General features: G+C 41.4%; 1 protein-coding gene across 1 annotated transcript in view; it reads right to left on the minus strand.

Moving 5' to 3' along the window:
* The window catches only part of stard9 (StAR-related lipid transfer (START) domain containing 9), a 37,955-nt gene extending 22,276 nt beyond the window's left edge, over positions 1-15,679 (minus strand). Inside the window, exons 1-6 of the mRNA XM_006798774.2 lie at positions 15,386-15,679; positions 13,117-13,186; positions 10,484-10,600; positions 956-1,072; positions 743-775; positions 556-617 (exon numbers count right to left, since the gene is read on the minus strand). Of these exons, the coding sequence (XP_006798837.2) occupies positions 556-617; positions 743-775; positions 956-1,072; positions 10,484-10,600; positions 13,117-13,186; positions 15,386-15,432 (446 nt within the window). The 5' untranslated portion in view covers positions 15,433-15,679. The remainder of the gene's footprint in view (positions 1-555; positions 618-742; positions 776-955; positions 1,073-10,483; positions 10,601-13,116; positions 13,187-15,385) is intronic.
* Between the last annotated feature and the right edge of the window lie 149 nt (positions 15,680-15,828).

Here is a 15,828-nt window from a genome sequence, read left to right on the forward strand (position 1 = left end):
GAGCTTAGAAAACACAATAAACGCTGGCTGTAGTTCAGCCAGGTAGTAATCATGGCTACCCGGGCAGTGTTTTAAACTGCTTAGCAAATCAAATAACTGGGAAACAGTGTGTATGCTAGAGAGATTGTAATCTTTAAATGGTAAAAACCCTGTATTTTTCCTTGTAATAACTATACAATTGGCAGCTTTGGCTCAAGTGGCGTGTACTCAGGTGTCCACTAATGGCAGGGTTAGTACTTTGATCCTTGGCCCCTCCGCAAACCAAAGTGTCCTTGGAGAAGACACTGAAGCCAAAGTCTTTCCAGCCTGGTGCTCCATCTCCACTGATGTGCGAGTCCATTTAACATTTATGAGTGAAGGGCAGGAAGTGCTTAAAATGAACAAATTTTCCCAGAGAAATTAAAACAGAAATGAATCCTGTTTTCATTTTGCTGGCTACAGTTTTTCAGCATAACCGTGCCATAAACTCTTGACTAATTTGAATTAAACTTCAGCAAAAGGCCCAATTAAATTGATTAAAATCAGAAGACACAGATCTATGCAATAAAGAAATACCTGATCTCCACTCTGCTTGAGTTCTGCCCATCTGAAAAAGTGTCTTCAGACTGAAAGAGACCCTGGGAGGAAAGAAGATCAGCAGGTTACTTCAACCTACAATACTAGATACGCAGGAAGATGAATGCTCAGCATGCTCACTTCATTCGTGTCGCCACCTGAGTTGAGTATTAATCAACCACCTTACCTGACAAATGCGAGGAGTCAAGCCCATGGAGTCCTAAAGAAAATTGAGGAAAAAAAAGGATAGTGACCAACATTAACGTGTGGGCCACAACCGAAAGATTTATAAAACAAAGCATTTTCTGCCTGTGTACCATGAGCTGGACCCTCCAATGTCCTTTATAATATTAACTAAGGCATGAAAAAAGTGCATCTAATATTGTGTGACTCTCCTCACCGGCATCCCCATCATGGTGTAAGTCTTTCCAGATCCTGTTTGACCATAAGCAAACAGGCACACATTGTAGCCCTCAGAAGCTCCGGACAGTACTGACACACCCAGGTCCTGGAACACCTGAAGAAATTAACACATACACACACTCCCTTAACCAGAAATGCACAAAGAGTATGCAGAGTTAAAAAGCACACCTGGATTCCTCCCTTCCATCCCTTCGAAGATTATTTTAATAAAACAAGTAGGGGCTGCTGGGTTGTTTACAATGTAACTGAAAGCCCTTGATCTGCACTGCAGTTGTGTTTTACACGAGTATAGATTTACACTAAGGTTTCTTGATCACAATGCTGTGGCATGAGGCCAGTGGTGGGGAGGTAATGTTCCTTCCTGCTGATGTATTTGTGCAGGGAGCATGGAGGTCAGCTAATACTCAAGGTAAACAATTTTGCAGAGCGCAGATGTAAGAGAAACAAATGTGAGGGCAAAAAGACTGAAAAATGGCTGGGTCAGGAAAATAAACTTTGACTAACAGCAAAGTCCTCGGACGGGGATCCCGGAAAGCCCCGCTAAAACAATCAACTGAGGCCTCTTGTTTTCCTTCTTACTGTGTCTGCATCTGAGCTCCAGAGCATGCAGATGACCAGCACAAGGCCAAATCTCAACTACTTATTTTTATAGGAGAACAAAGACTTTTCCTGAAACCTATACTGGCAAATGAAATGCAGTCATATCATTTTGTGTTTGCAATAGAGATACTGTAGGGTGTAGGAGAATTTGTTATCAATCCCAACTTGCATTTTTACAAATTAGCTTTTTATTACTTGCATTTATGTCAAAACAGATGAAAATCTAAACAGATATACTATATAACAGTAATCCAGGATGTTGAGCCTCTGTCTTAAAATCATAGAGTAATAGACAGTAAATACCAAATAAGGGTTGAATAAAGTCTTATAAACTGAGGTGAAGTCATTTCTATTTATATAGAATCATAAATCATGATTAGGCCTCAAAGAGCTTTACAATCAGCACAGCAAACAATCAGGATTTTAATCTTGACCACTTTCAACAGTTATTAAGATACTAATCTAACACAGTCATAATTTATAGACAAGAAATCTGTTTTCCAACGGGCATATGGCTATTGTGCAAAAACAATTAAGACATTATCTCAGCAGCTGGGCTCTTCTCAGTTGTTGTTTAAACTCAATAAACATATACAAAGTGAAAAAGCCTGTTGCAGTACACGAATTCAACTGCTCCTGAACACAGGCTCTCTAAGCAGCCAATCAGTGCAGAAAACCAATGCATTTAGGCATTGGTCAAGAGGACCCGCTCCAGTTCAAACTAAGCAAAAACAACGAGTATTTGAGGCCAGAGGTCACAGGAGAATGACCAGACGTCTTCAAGCTAGGAAGGCGACACTAACTCAAATGCTGTAACCACTCATTACAGTCAAGATATGTGTAAGACCATCTCTGAATGCACAACATGTGGAGCCTTCAAGTAGATGGGCTACAGCAGCAGAAGACCACAGCAGGTGACACTCCTGTTAGCTAGGAAGAGGATACTGAGGCTACAGTTCACACAGATTCACCAAACATGGGCAAGAGAAGACTGGAAAAAACACTCCCTTTTCTGGCAAATCTCATTTTCTCCTGTAACATGTGACTGGTGGGGTCAGAATACTGAATTTGGGAGATATTTTATTGGAATGCGTTCGACCCTTTAGTACCAATTAAGCTCAAAAGCTTCGCCTGGCATCACAGAGGTGTAGAATCAGCAAATATTTATTGTGATTCTTAGCAAAGCCAAACATCTTCTATTATGGGAACAGGCTCTATGAAGCAAAGTGGTTGTTTATCACTTATAAAATGTACTATACTATACAGACCACTATGTGCATGCAGGTTAGATGAACAACGACTGGGCAAATTATAAACCACCTGATTGTTGTCTATTGTATAGAACCGATCAATAAACCCGTTTCTGAGGACATGTGGCCTCAGCTGCAACCCAAAAGCTATGTCCAAAAGCAACACATACCTTTGGGGGCATTGGGAACCTGAGCTAGACCAGACCTGAGATGCACATTCTCCCCCAAAAACCATAACACACCCGGGGATCAGAGAGGGGTTTTCTTTCCCAGGCCCCCAGGCTCAAGTTTGGACCATGGAGACTGGTGGTGGGTACACAGAGAAGAGAGGAGGATTCCTCTCAAAGCTACCACAACCTCCAAAGATCAAGGAATACTTTTAACATGCCTCCTGTGTGTGTGCACACATGTGTATCACACTACTAACTGCTTTGACGAGATGTGAGAACCTGGAGTTAAGCCTGTGTATACTCTATTCCCACAATTTTGCAAGGCCAGATTTAAGTTGGATGTGGCTGAAAACTCTTGTGAAAGACTCAAGCCTTGTGAAAGTACTCTGAATGTATTCATTGGTCATCTAGTTCTTCTTAGGACTGTGTGAGGTTGTGTGGTAATATTCAACAGCCTTGGGTTTTCTCAGACAAGTAAAATATTTAGCACTGACATGATGGAGTGAAGCTCACGCAGAGACCAACAGCATACCGTGTTATTGTAGCAAAAAAACAGCAAGAAAGCAAACTGTCAATCTTTTATATAAATAGTAAACACCTGCTTCAAATATTAACTAGCATCACATGCCACTTCTGAAATAAAAACCATGAAAATGTATGCCGCTTAAAGAAATGTACAGAAAGAGCCACATCCAGCTTGTAAAAGTGTTGCCATGACGGCTGGTTTTACTGAATGGCCTCATAAATCACTCTATAGACACACAGGTAGAAATACCTAAATCATCATTTTCCCTCCAAATTAGGAATTGATTTTAACCATCTTTAGTGCAGAAGATCTTTAAGCTAACTTCTGTTCTTAAAACCTTTTGGGGTCTTGATAGTAAGAATATAATTTGTGCCTGACTTTTAATACACAGTATGATATACTGTATACAGAGAAAGAGAATAGAATAGAATAAAGCCAAAGTAAAGTATAATATTTGATACAAAGAGATTATTTGAAAGTAAAAGCACCTTAACTGTGTAACTGTAGCTCAATAACGGTTCTCATTCCTACAAATGCCAAAGTGTGCAGCCCACTTGAGTGCAGACCACCAAGTGTTACCCCCTGCCTCTTGGCTGAATGAAGGCTTAAACATGAAGACAAAAAGCACTGCCGCCTCTGTCTTGTCTTCATAGTGCTATTGAAAAACAGACACAGACAACGTCTCCCCTCTCAAACACAGAGAATCAATACAGTCCTTGTTAAAGTTGACCCTCTTAAATTCATTCTATGGGGGCTACAACAAGGCCTAGTGTCCCTCCAGGCTTAGCACAAAGAGCAGGAACTTTCCTTTAACTTTTCGCTCCTTTGAACCTGACTGTCTCTGTACTGTCTAGTAAACCATTACAATTGTTTTCTGTTTCTACCAAGAAATTTGTACTGTTTTTATTCAAAGTTGACTATATATTTTAAACGACCTCTGAAGAAAACCACAAGAAGAAGCCCGACTTTAATTCAGCTTCTTGACACAATAACATTGTGTGTGAGTTTTGTCTCAACAGCCAGTGTCAGGAAATATTAAAGCGACCCCGTTGTTTGTCGCCATTGTCACACCAAATTAAAATCAGTAAACTGTAATTTGTGTCACTGTCCTCAACCTGCTTCAGTGAACACAATGGCTTTCTGTCACAACCTACTTTCCCAGTTTGCAACACCCTGCAGCATTAGGATGCATTTCTGGCTTAACAAAGCAGGTGAGATATGAGGCAGATGGCATTTCTGGAATAATGAAATAGCCTGGAGACTGAAACTTCCAGGCCAAGGCGACAGCAAATGTGCAGGCTTGATCAACTCCTCAAAACAGACAGAAACTAAACACCACAATGAACAGGAAGGTCGCTGCATGTGCACGCGCCCATGTCTCCATCTGACCAGTTAAGTGGCTGCGAAACAGCAACCAAAACAAGAACAAAAGCGTTGCCCTCTGAGGAAAAACAATCTAACAATGAAAAAGCAAAATATAGATTTCATTCTAAATGAAGGAAACACCGGTCGGAGTCACTGTCAAAACACAGTAAGCAGGAAAGAAGAAAACAAAACAGAAGGGCTCCAGATCTAGCAGAAGCTAAATGGTAAATGGTAAATGGTAAATGGACTGATTCTTATATAGCGCTTTTCTACTCTCTCGGAGCACTCAAAGCGCTCTATACAACATACCACATTCACCCAATCACACCCATTCTCACAAGCACTTTAACTATACTTAGTGCTATCTACCTACATTCACACACATTCATACTCCGATGGACGCATCGGAGAGCAACTTGGGGTTAGTATCTTGCTCAAGGATACTTGACATGCAGACTGGAGGAGCCAAGGATCGAACCACCAACCTTCCGATCAGTAGGTGACCTGCTCTACCTCCTGAGCTACAGCCACCCTGTAAATCCCTCTCTTCAGTGTGAAAAAAAAAAACATAATCAAGAAGAATAGGGAGAAAAACTGCCTTCAGAGCCTCCAGAGGAAAGATTACTTAAAATGCAGATCACAGAATATTATTTTTATCATCCAGCTACGCAGGGATGCACTAAGTGAAACATTTGGTTGTGCAAGAATAGACTGTGCACACCGTCATCTCTTAATAAAATCCATTTGCTGCTTCAAATTATGATGAAACTTAAGCAAACAAATGTTACATTAAAATGGTGCCACGTGATATTTTAAACAAGTGGTGAGTCCTGTCTAGTATCTATCTACTAAAAGTTTATATAAGCAACAGACCTAAAATCCTGAGTTACCTCATGCGCGTCAAAGTAAGCTGGAGCAGATCTGTAAAACAAGAATCTGGCTGTTTTTTATGCCAGAGATCTGGCAAATACTGTATTCAAGTTTGTTTTAAAACACGGAGCAAAACTAATTTTTCCCAAACACAGAGCCTAGTTTGTGGCTTGGTAACAAACTACAAGGGAAAAGTGGTGGAAGGAAATGAAGTGCGTGAGAAAGGTTGACGAAAAAGCAATTTCCGCACAGAAATACAGCGATACGGTGGAAAAAAAAGTCATGGAGTAATGCCTCTGTAATGAGTTAAGTCCTGTAATCGCTCACTGTGGAAGTGCCAACTGCTGGTCTGGTTTTATGTGGCCTGCTTTGCGCTAAACCCCAGAGAAGTATTTATGTGTAGCGTGTCTGTGTGTAAATATGTGTAAATGTCGTCAAGGGTGATGGCAAACGGCCAGCAGAGCGAAGCATTTAACCACATTTAAAACTTTGGCTTCTCGTTGCTTTAGCCGAGTGTGACGCAACCAAAAGGATCGGGCAAGAGGGGCGTCACCAACAGCAACGCATAGCTGAGAGTCTGCATGTGAAAATGGTTTTACTCCCAGTTTTCTGTCCAGAGGTGGACAGCTGCAGCAGAGATAAGGGTCACTCGGTTCCCGTCCTACACTTTCCAAGTGGGTTACACAAACACAACAGCTGGGCCCTGAGCAAAACTAAATGCCTTTGTTTAGACATGGGACCCAAAAAAAAAGATGTCACAGGAGATCTTTGTCCTTCCTGCAAGGAATCTGGGTTTATAGAGTTAGATTAGAAAGACAGAGAAAAGGGAAAGGGAACATCACAGAGAGGAAAAAGGGAGCGCGAGGACACGGGCAGCAGAGGCTGAATCACAAGCAGCAAGAAGAGACACAGAGGAAGCTGTTTGGCCAGAGTTCAACAACGCTCTCGTTTGTCACACTTGGACAGAATTTGTAGGTCAAATTAGCATGGAAGAGCAGAGAGGTTGTATGAGAGGGAGGAGGGAAAGACAGAGATGTGCAGGCCAAACAGATAGGGTGCTCTTCATTACTCAGGCATCCCTACACATGATGAAGGGCACCAGGGAAAGAAAAGCAGAGCAGAGGAAAGGGGAAGTGAAGAAAAATGAAGGCAGGGGGCACTCCAACAGTGTATTTCACTTCATTTTGCCTTGACTTCTGATGCAACTACTGTGGCAAAGGCAAGGCTTAACACAAATAAATAAAACCATATCTGGAAAGAGTTTGGGGACTTGCTGCTCCTCCCCCTCATATCGCTGTTAAATAGGCCAAAGCAGAACACTGTACAGTGGACCTGCATATTACAATCTTTATGGGAAGCTGGGAATTATTTCTGCAGGCTTCAGACTGGTGGGAGCCTTGTGTGATATCCCCCATGGGTAGGTTAGAGTGGCGCAATATATAGTCTCATTTACTAGGGACCAGACTTAGGCTTGAAATATTGTTAGCTCCCCATTAGCTTTTATAGAGTAGCAGCTGCTCTTCCAGAGGTCCATACATTCACACCACACTTCATAATACACTAACATATCAATGTTGTATGTCTACTATAAATAAAACAGTAACAAGTGTCCCATTTTAAATAACACACACACACACACACACACACACAAGGTTCTTTCTACAGCAACTAAAGTGTGCACAGTGAACATGTTACAGAGAGCAGGCTCCATTTGAAGTTTACAGTTGTCTTCAAATGACTTCACCGCATCCTTTGTGGTACGCTTCTATGTACACACTTTAACTCGCTGTCGTAAATTATTCCTTTCATCTGCTTCCCTCGCTGATAGAAAAAGTGAGGGCAGAGTATCCATAAAACACAGGTGCTCACACTGCACCCATATGGCATAGATCTCAGATTTCTATGCTGACATCATGTGGTCTATTTGGTGCCATGTTTGTAGTTAATTCAAACCAGCCTGAAGAGGGCTGTTGGCTGTTGCTTCGGCCGACTGCTCACATGCGTGTGAAGGATTATTCCAATGCACAGAGAAGCCATTCTTCCCCTCACTCTGCAGCACCACTGACACACAGACCTAGAAACACTGCTGCCATATTTAAATCGCACAGCACACTGACAAAATTCACAGAGATACAGAGGACAGGGAGGGGAAAGCCCCTGCAATCTGAGTCCATTTGGCAATCGACAGAAAACCTTGTGCTCCGAGCTGAATCCCCAGCAGTGACGTTGTCACACTGAAATTTGACTGTGAAAAATTACTTAGTGAGGCAGCTGTGAGTTTGGCAGGGGAGAGCTGGGGGCTGCAGAGGCACAGCGGACCCCCGGCCCATATCCCCTCCTCCTCAGCAGCATTCCCTCTTTGTCTAATCACTTTCTCTTGCCATTTGTCTCTATCCAAACTCAAATCCGCTGCTTCTCTTGTTTCCATGTTTCTTACAGACAGAAGCAATAAACAAGCTGAGGGGTTTGTGGTAATAAATAAGGGGAAAATAATATTTGTTTGCCTAATATCTAAGCCAAAAACAAAGGCACCATTTAGACAAATAGTCCCACTTGTTTTGCTACATTAGCCAAACAGCTGGCTTTCATTACACATTATAAATCTCTTCCAAAATCTTACCCTTCATCACCTGGCAAAGCCATTCTCATTCCTCCCTACTCAGCCTTCTCCTATAAACATATTAAACACCAAACCTCCCGACCTAAAAGGTCAACTTTTTGTGAACAGTCCTCATTGAAAAGAATCAGATACAATCAGATATAAGACACTACATTTCTGTCTTCACTCTTCACTATAACTGTGTATGAAGCTGGAAGACACCACAAGCATCTAGTGTAAACTATCAGTGATGCATGGAGATGTATAGTGGACAGAACAGAGCAGGAGGGGGAGGCATGTATCCATGGGGAGAGGAGAGGGGAGGTGGGAGTGGTGAGATAGTCCTGCTGGACTGGAAAAGCAGGAGTTAAGATCCAGTTTCTTCATGTCTCATTCCCCCACTGTTTCAGATTGTCTCAGTCTCCTGGGAACTACACTGCATGCAAGGCAAAGTCTGTTTTCCTGCTATGAAAAAAAAAGTAAAGTATGCAAAAATATAATTTGCTTGAGTAGAAACTATGAGAAATCCAGCACTGGCAAAAAATAGCATCACCTCATTAAGCTAGGAAACAAAAACAACAAAATCCATAGGGGTGACGTTGGAGCAATGACCAAAATGTAATGGCAGTTAAATGAGGTAGCACAACAGGGCATTGTTGCAAAGTTCGGTTGCCAGTTTGTTTGGTAACATAGTTACGACTGGTTTTTGAACATGAAAGTCTACCTGGCAATGCGCCATTAATCATGATTCTTGCCCTGCAGCATGCAATCAGTCTTTTCTCCTTTTTACATCAGGCCTTGTGTCATCAAATCCATCAGAGAAACCCTCAGTTTAAACATTTTCAACTATAATGTCTGATCAGTAAGCAGCTGGCATGACGATATACATAATCTATTGAGGAGACAATGCTTTGGATTCTAGTTCTGGAAAGGAGGTCAGATTTAAGGAGGTCAGTCCATCACTGGTGCCCTTTCTCCCACACCAGGCCATCCGAGGAATGTCTTCAGGCCACTGTGACTGGACACAATTCCGCTGAGGACAGAAGTGGATAAAGCCAGAACCAGAGACAGGAAGAAGTGTTGTGTTGTCTATAGTTCTGTGCAGTGTGTGGGCCATCGGCACAGCCCAGTCTTTCTCAAACACATACAAAAGCAGTACTGACAAGAGTGGAGTGCAGCACAGAGGGCGTGGCAGAGAAGGAAACCCCATTAACAAAGGACAGAATAAGTGGACTGGCTCTAAAACCAAAGGTTTTTTTGTTAAGCTTTTGCGATAAGCAAAACGTGATGGAAAAAGAAATTCATAATGAGACAAACCTATGTGTAATAAGAAAAATCCATATGAGGAAATTTCCTTGAAAAATGGGCACTACCTCGTTTTAATCTCAAGCCCATCTCAGGTTCCAGTAACACTCTCCAATCAAAGCAGTGCGAAGATATCTAATCACCCAGTCACAGTCAGGACATGAAAAGCAAGCCGACCCTAGCCATGCCATTTCTGAGGCAAAGAGACTGCAGGGTAACAGATGGAGCTGATATCACGTCCCCCGAGTGGCCCTCTGTGTAAAAACATAGAAAACAACACACACCCTTCTTGTTGTGGTTTGTCTACAAGGACTGCTTCCTCTGGGTTCTTCTTTTGGAGATTTGGTTTGCCCAGAGTCAACTTGTGGCCAAAACTTGGATCAGCGCACACACAGTGTCCACCCACAATAGTGCATCTAATATGGCACGAAAACAAGAAACAGCTTTGGGCAATGCTGCAGTGCAAACAACTACACATCAAACCAGATCCTTTTCACCAAAAATACATGGATATTTTTATCTATTAGACTGGATTCAAAAATAATATATTCAAGAATTTTAGAGCATTCTGTTTGGTTAAATTTTGATTGTGGATTTAAAGGTCTGAACTGCAGGCTTAACATTACAGAAAGGTTATGTTTGAGGCCAAATGATAGACATAGACTCTGGTGTTTTAATATACTGTGTAGATGCTTACAACATAAATAACTACCACCAATAAGTCAGTGAGCAACCACCTTTGTAAAAATAATCACTTAGGATACCATGTTATTTGCGGTGAGTAACATAATCACAGTAAGTTAGGGAGTTAGGTCATTACCTCCTCCTGCGATGCATAGTGAGGGTCTGCACGATCCACCGACCAGTAGCAGTAGTCAAAACAAAATTCCAGAAGCTTCTCCCTGGAATCTACAGCTCCTTCTGTCCGTCCATCCAACTTTAGGAAGGAGATAAAAGTGTAAGACATATAATTAGTCTACATTTAAGATACATAAGTAACAATGCTTACCACAGTAAAGCAGCATGATCAGTAAGTACTAAATTCTACCTTACACAAATAAGCATAGTGACAGACTTTACAGCATGCATGCTTTTAATAAACAAGAAAAATGAAACAAAACATCCCAGTCATGAAGTGAGTACTATGGACATTGTTTATGAGGCTCTAAACAACAGTGTGGAATTGCAAGCAAGCTTTTTCCATTCATTAGCAACAGGCTTACTCCTACTCCAGTTCTTTCTTTGCCACAGTGCATTAACACTGCACAACTTTCTGCTTACTGCAAGTGAATCCTGAACTGAGGAAAGACAGCACAGCAGCATTTGCATTCACTCGTGCGTAACAACTGCACTGGAAAAGTCCAGCACCTGAACAATGCTTCTAAGTCACTGCCAGCAATGTAAAATAAAAAAATCATTACAATTTACTGGGGATCCAATGAGTCTCTGCTACATCTGCTCATGATAACATTTGTGTTTTATTATTGTTCTTGCACTTAATTTCCCAATCTAATATTTTGCCGGTGGTTGAAAAGGTGATAATTATATTTATATCATTATATCATTTAACTTAAAGTAGACCTACTAAGCTCATTATATTTTCTTATACTGGGCCTTGGTACAGCCAGCTATCTGAAGGGCTGCATGTTCTAACCAGTGCTTTAAATGTCACAAAGACTACTTAAAAGTAATGACAAGAAAGCTTTAGACTGATCATAAACGTGATCAGTCTAAATATTGACTTTCAAGTTCGTTAGAATTGCACAAACCCTGTTTCTGCCTTATATACTGTATCTTCATTTACATGAGTACATGTTTTAATAAATCACTGCATCTATTTAATGTTTTTTTCTAGCAAAATATGAATCAGGGGTTGCCAGAATTTTTGCACAGTACTGTATATAAGATAGCATGTTACTATTATTATAAAAGATTATATCTGAACACAGTGGCTTTACGGAAGGTTATTTTTTCTTTCTGCTGTTCTAGGTGAACGTAGTCCTTGTTGGGGTAAAATGATGAATAGATTGAGAAAGTTGCTGACATTACATGTTGTGTTTACATTTGTTCAGATCAGATTCTGTTGTAATAACAGCACAACTACAGCCGGTTAAAAAAAGAAAAAGCACCAAGAAGGGGGCTGGAAAAAGAGTCTTGTAGGTGTAGCCCACTCTATCATCTGTGTAAGTAATCGTTTACTGACTGCAGCATTAGGCAGCAGTAAGCCCTGGGATTCAATTTTGTTCACAGCAATTGGGTTGCCTGAAAGCATGACTACTTAACCCCTGTGCACTGTGAGGAAACGGACAATGAACTTGTAGTGTGAGGGATGAACTAAGAGCAACACCAGCCCCTGGCAAATCTCCTGAACGACAAAGCTCCAACCACTTATATTAAAGAAACCTGACAACTTGTAAAACATTATTCTTTACTTCTTTCTTGTTTTACACAGGCTAATTTCAGTAGGTCTTTATAGGTTGTTTCACTTGCTGTTTACCGCGACTGAAATCCAGTCTTTATTATTTCTGTCTCAGACGCTCCAAAACTGTCCCAGTTTCCATAAATAATTATTCCCATGAGATCTGCAAGAGCCGTGGGTTCACGATCCCTTTCCAAGGCAGAGGGAGGCCATATGTGGTTTGTCTCCTGTCACATCATGTGCAACAGATTCTCTAGTCCTACCCCAAACCTTCTTCCTGAAAGCACGCATTTAAAACAAAAATGCAAATAAAGAGAAGCATTTCTTTAAGATTAAATGCGAGTTTCAAAACTGGTTTCAAGCTGAAAGTCCTTTATCGTTTTGAATCATAATAATAGCTGTTGTTTCCACAGGCTAGACCCTTTAAATAGAGCTTTCTCACTTCTATATTAGCTCATACAGCTATTCCAAATCAGAAATAAAGTGTAACAGTTTCCATACTGAAGCTGTAGAGACAGCATTAGACTGTCTGCAGGCAATGCAGCTCAACCAATCAGATATGCCTACTCAGCTATATGACACAGCAGGTTGGTAATGTGGTGAAAGTATCAGCTTACAAGACTGTAAGCTCACAAAATAATTAGTTCCAAATGTCAAGAACTTCAATGAAACCTCGAATAATAACTCCAGCCACATGCCAGATTCACATAAACCCCCCTAATTTAACAGTAAAGCTACTGCATGGTGTTTTTTTTATCTTTTACAGTTTCTTCTTGGAGATGTTTGGGAGGTATCTGAAGTATGACGTAGTTGCGCTGTTGTTTATATTTGTGCACCGAGGGCTCAGACTGCATGTGTTCGACAGGAAGGGTCTCTATGCGGTGTGTGTGTGTGTGTGTGTGAGCTCAACACATACTGTACAACAAATAGAAGCAGCTTAAAGGAGGGGGAAAAAGTTGAACTAAGCCTGTAAACATCCTGTTGTTGCTATGTGCAACTCCCATTCTGTCACACTTGTATACAGGGCTACTCACCTTCACATTTCGGATCTTCACAAACTTATCCTCCACCTGAACAGCTAGCCTTCCTCCATCTGCGCTCTCCCTGTGAGTAAGAAAAGAAAAAAAAGTGTATGCTTATTATTATTATTATTATTATTATTATTATTATTATTATTATTAGGTGTGGGTAACAACTGAGAAGGTTGATGCTTCCACTAGAGAGAAATGGCCCTACGGGATGCTATCAGTACTGACCAGGATCTCACACCTCAAATGCAAACCAGACAGAGCTTTAAGAACTTTTCACTCTAAATTCAGAAGCTGTATAATCATCCTATACACTGTTTCAAATCGGTTTTTAAATTCCTCTTTTGCTGCAGCTGATATAATTCAGAGAGTGTCGAGATAAATTTACGCTGGCTCCACTCGCCTTGAGGCCATCACACGACAATTAACACAATGAATTGTGTGTGTGTGCATGTGATCCATGAAATTGCTACACAAGTGCACCACTGACCAGTCCCAGATTCAAATGAAAACAGACCCCGACATGCTCTGCAAAAACTTTGTCTGAGATGCAGCTGGAGCCGTCTCCACAAAGTCCAGAGAGCACACAAGGGTTCTGTGAGCGTAATCAAGACCACTGTGTCATCCGTTGTGTGCGCTGTATGTGTATGTGTGTGCATGTGCATGTGCTTCAGCAGCTGGACCAAGCAAATCTGATGCAACACAAGCAAAACTGAAGGCAATCGCAATACGGAGCTGAGAGGATTTCGATCTCCAGGAGTGATAATGATGGCAAATGCTGCCTGCAGTGGCATCTAGCTCCATCTCTGTGGTGGGCTAGGGACACACGAGGCAGCTGTTGTAAATCATCCCCCTGTGCTTCACCACGTGGGACTCATTTTGCCAACCCCAGCAGCGGCCCAACCCAAAACCACCAACCTTCAATCTCAGGGTCTAACCAGCGTGTACATGAGGTGGTTGGGGACTGGAAAACAGTAAACCTTGCACAAAAACTTGTTTTGATACAAACTTGAGATGAGCACAGATAGGCTGACATGTTTTGTTTTGTTTGTTTGCATGTGAGATGTTGCCCACATTGTCAGGGGCACCTACTGAATCCTGCCGGTCAACTAAAACAGAAGAGCAACACGCTCAAATGCAAGGTCGAATGAAGAATGCAGACCTGGCTGGTGTAAATGTTATCTCTGTTACACAGCAGGTCCTTATTCAAATATATAGAGGAAGGAAATACATCCTTCAAAGCGATGAGCAAAATGAGGGTGTCAGAATCCCAAATCAGGAAGGACAGATTTGCATGACAGTGAACATTTAATATAAGAAATTCTTTTGTTATGTAAAACACCAGGAAGACCAGCTGAAAGAATCATTGTCCAGCCTTTCATAGCCTGAATAATGCTTTGTTAAGGTACTGTAGTGGCCTCTGAGTTTAAGCAACCCTGCCAGAGTTCAAAATAATTAAATATACCACCATGGAACTTGTATGAAGTGTTTCTCCAGACCCCCTCAAAATAACAAACTGCATTTAACATACTGTAGCAATTTCCTGTTGATGTAAATGGCAGCTTTTAAAACCTCCTGGCGTGTTTTTGGTAGTTCCAGCAGATTTCATAGCGCTATAAAATGTAACAAAATGTTCCCACCTAAACAATAAAGCGGAAAATTATACCAAACCAATGTGTTCATTCCAACTTTCCTGCCTTGTTTAAGGTAACAGATGCCTTAAAAAAATATGCATCACATTTCCATGTGATAAAAGTGAAAAAGGTTTTTGTATGGAATATGCATAACACTGTCAGACATAATGGAATATAATGACTTATATGATTGTAGCTAAAAGCCACGAAACGAGGCTTTAAGCAGGGGTCAGTCAGAAATGTAATTCACTCACTTCCTGCCTGAATTTAGACATATTTCCTGCATTTTTCTACTACTCAGCTCTACACAGCCTGCTTTAGTAGGCAGCACCCCTGACAGCCACAGTTGTCATCATTCAACATGTGCACCACTCATCGTTTAAACCACGGCGTTGTACTGAGCTAGCTAACGAGCTAGTTTAACGCTCGATTTCGATTTAAAGCAGCAAAACGGACAAAATACAGACAAAAGAGGGAAACATACAAAGTATAACGCCTTGTTGTACACACCAAGAAGCAGGCAACAGTGCATGGTTTTAAATACTGGTAGCAGCACTCGAGACATAAAGAAGCAATAACACAACAATAATAAACTATTAAATTACGTTGTATTAGCTGGATAAGCTAACTCGGGAACTTACCTCGCGTTGAGAGGTCGGACTCGAATCGCAACTTTTACGTTTGCCATGATGTGTGTTGTTGTTTTGAGGGGTTTTACACGCAACTCAGCAGCTGTCCAAGTCGGACTTGGTGTAAAATAACGGTTTTAATGTGAGCATGGTGAACATCGCTTCATATTTCTCCAATACAGTGGGGCAAAATTGTCCGGTAAGCCCCCCCGCTCTTGTTCAAGCCATCTCCGGACTTCTGATCGAGAATCCGAACGCCCGCCGCGTCTCCAAAAGTCTCAGCAGAGAAGTGAAACTTCCTGCAGGGCAGACATGGAAGGAGAGGGAGGGGATGCTGCTGGATACTCCTCCCTTTTAGCCACATTCAAATTTTTTTTTTTTTTTTTTTTTGCATGTCTGTTATTATTTAAATTTCTCTACATTTCAAAAGGTCTTTAAATTGAGTTTTACATTGA

This window comes from Neolamprologus brichardi, chromosome 19 (genome assembly GCF_056152115.1).
Source record: "Neolamprologus brichardi isolate AB-2024 chromosome 19, ASM5615211v1, whole genome shotgun sequence".
Taxonomy (NCBI): Eukaryota; Metazoa; Chordata; class Actinopteri; order Cichliformes; family Cichlidae; genus Neolamprologus; species Neolamprologus brichardi.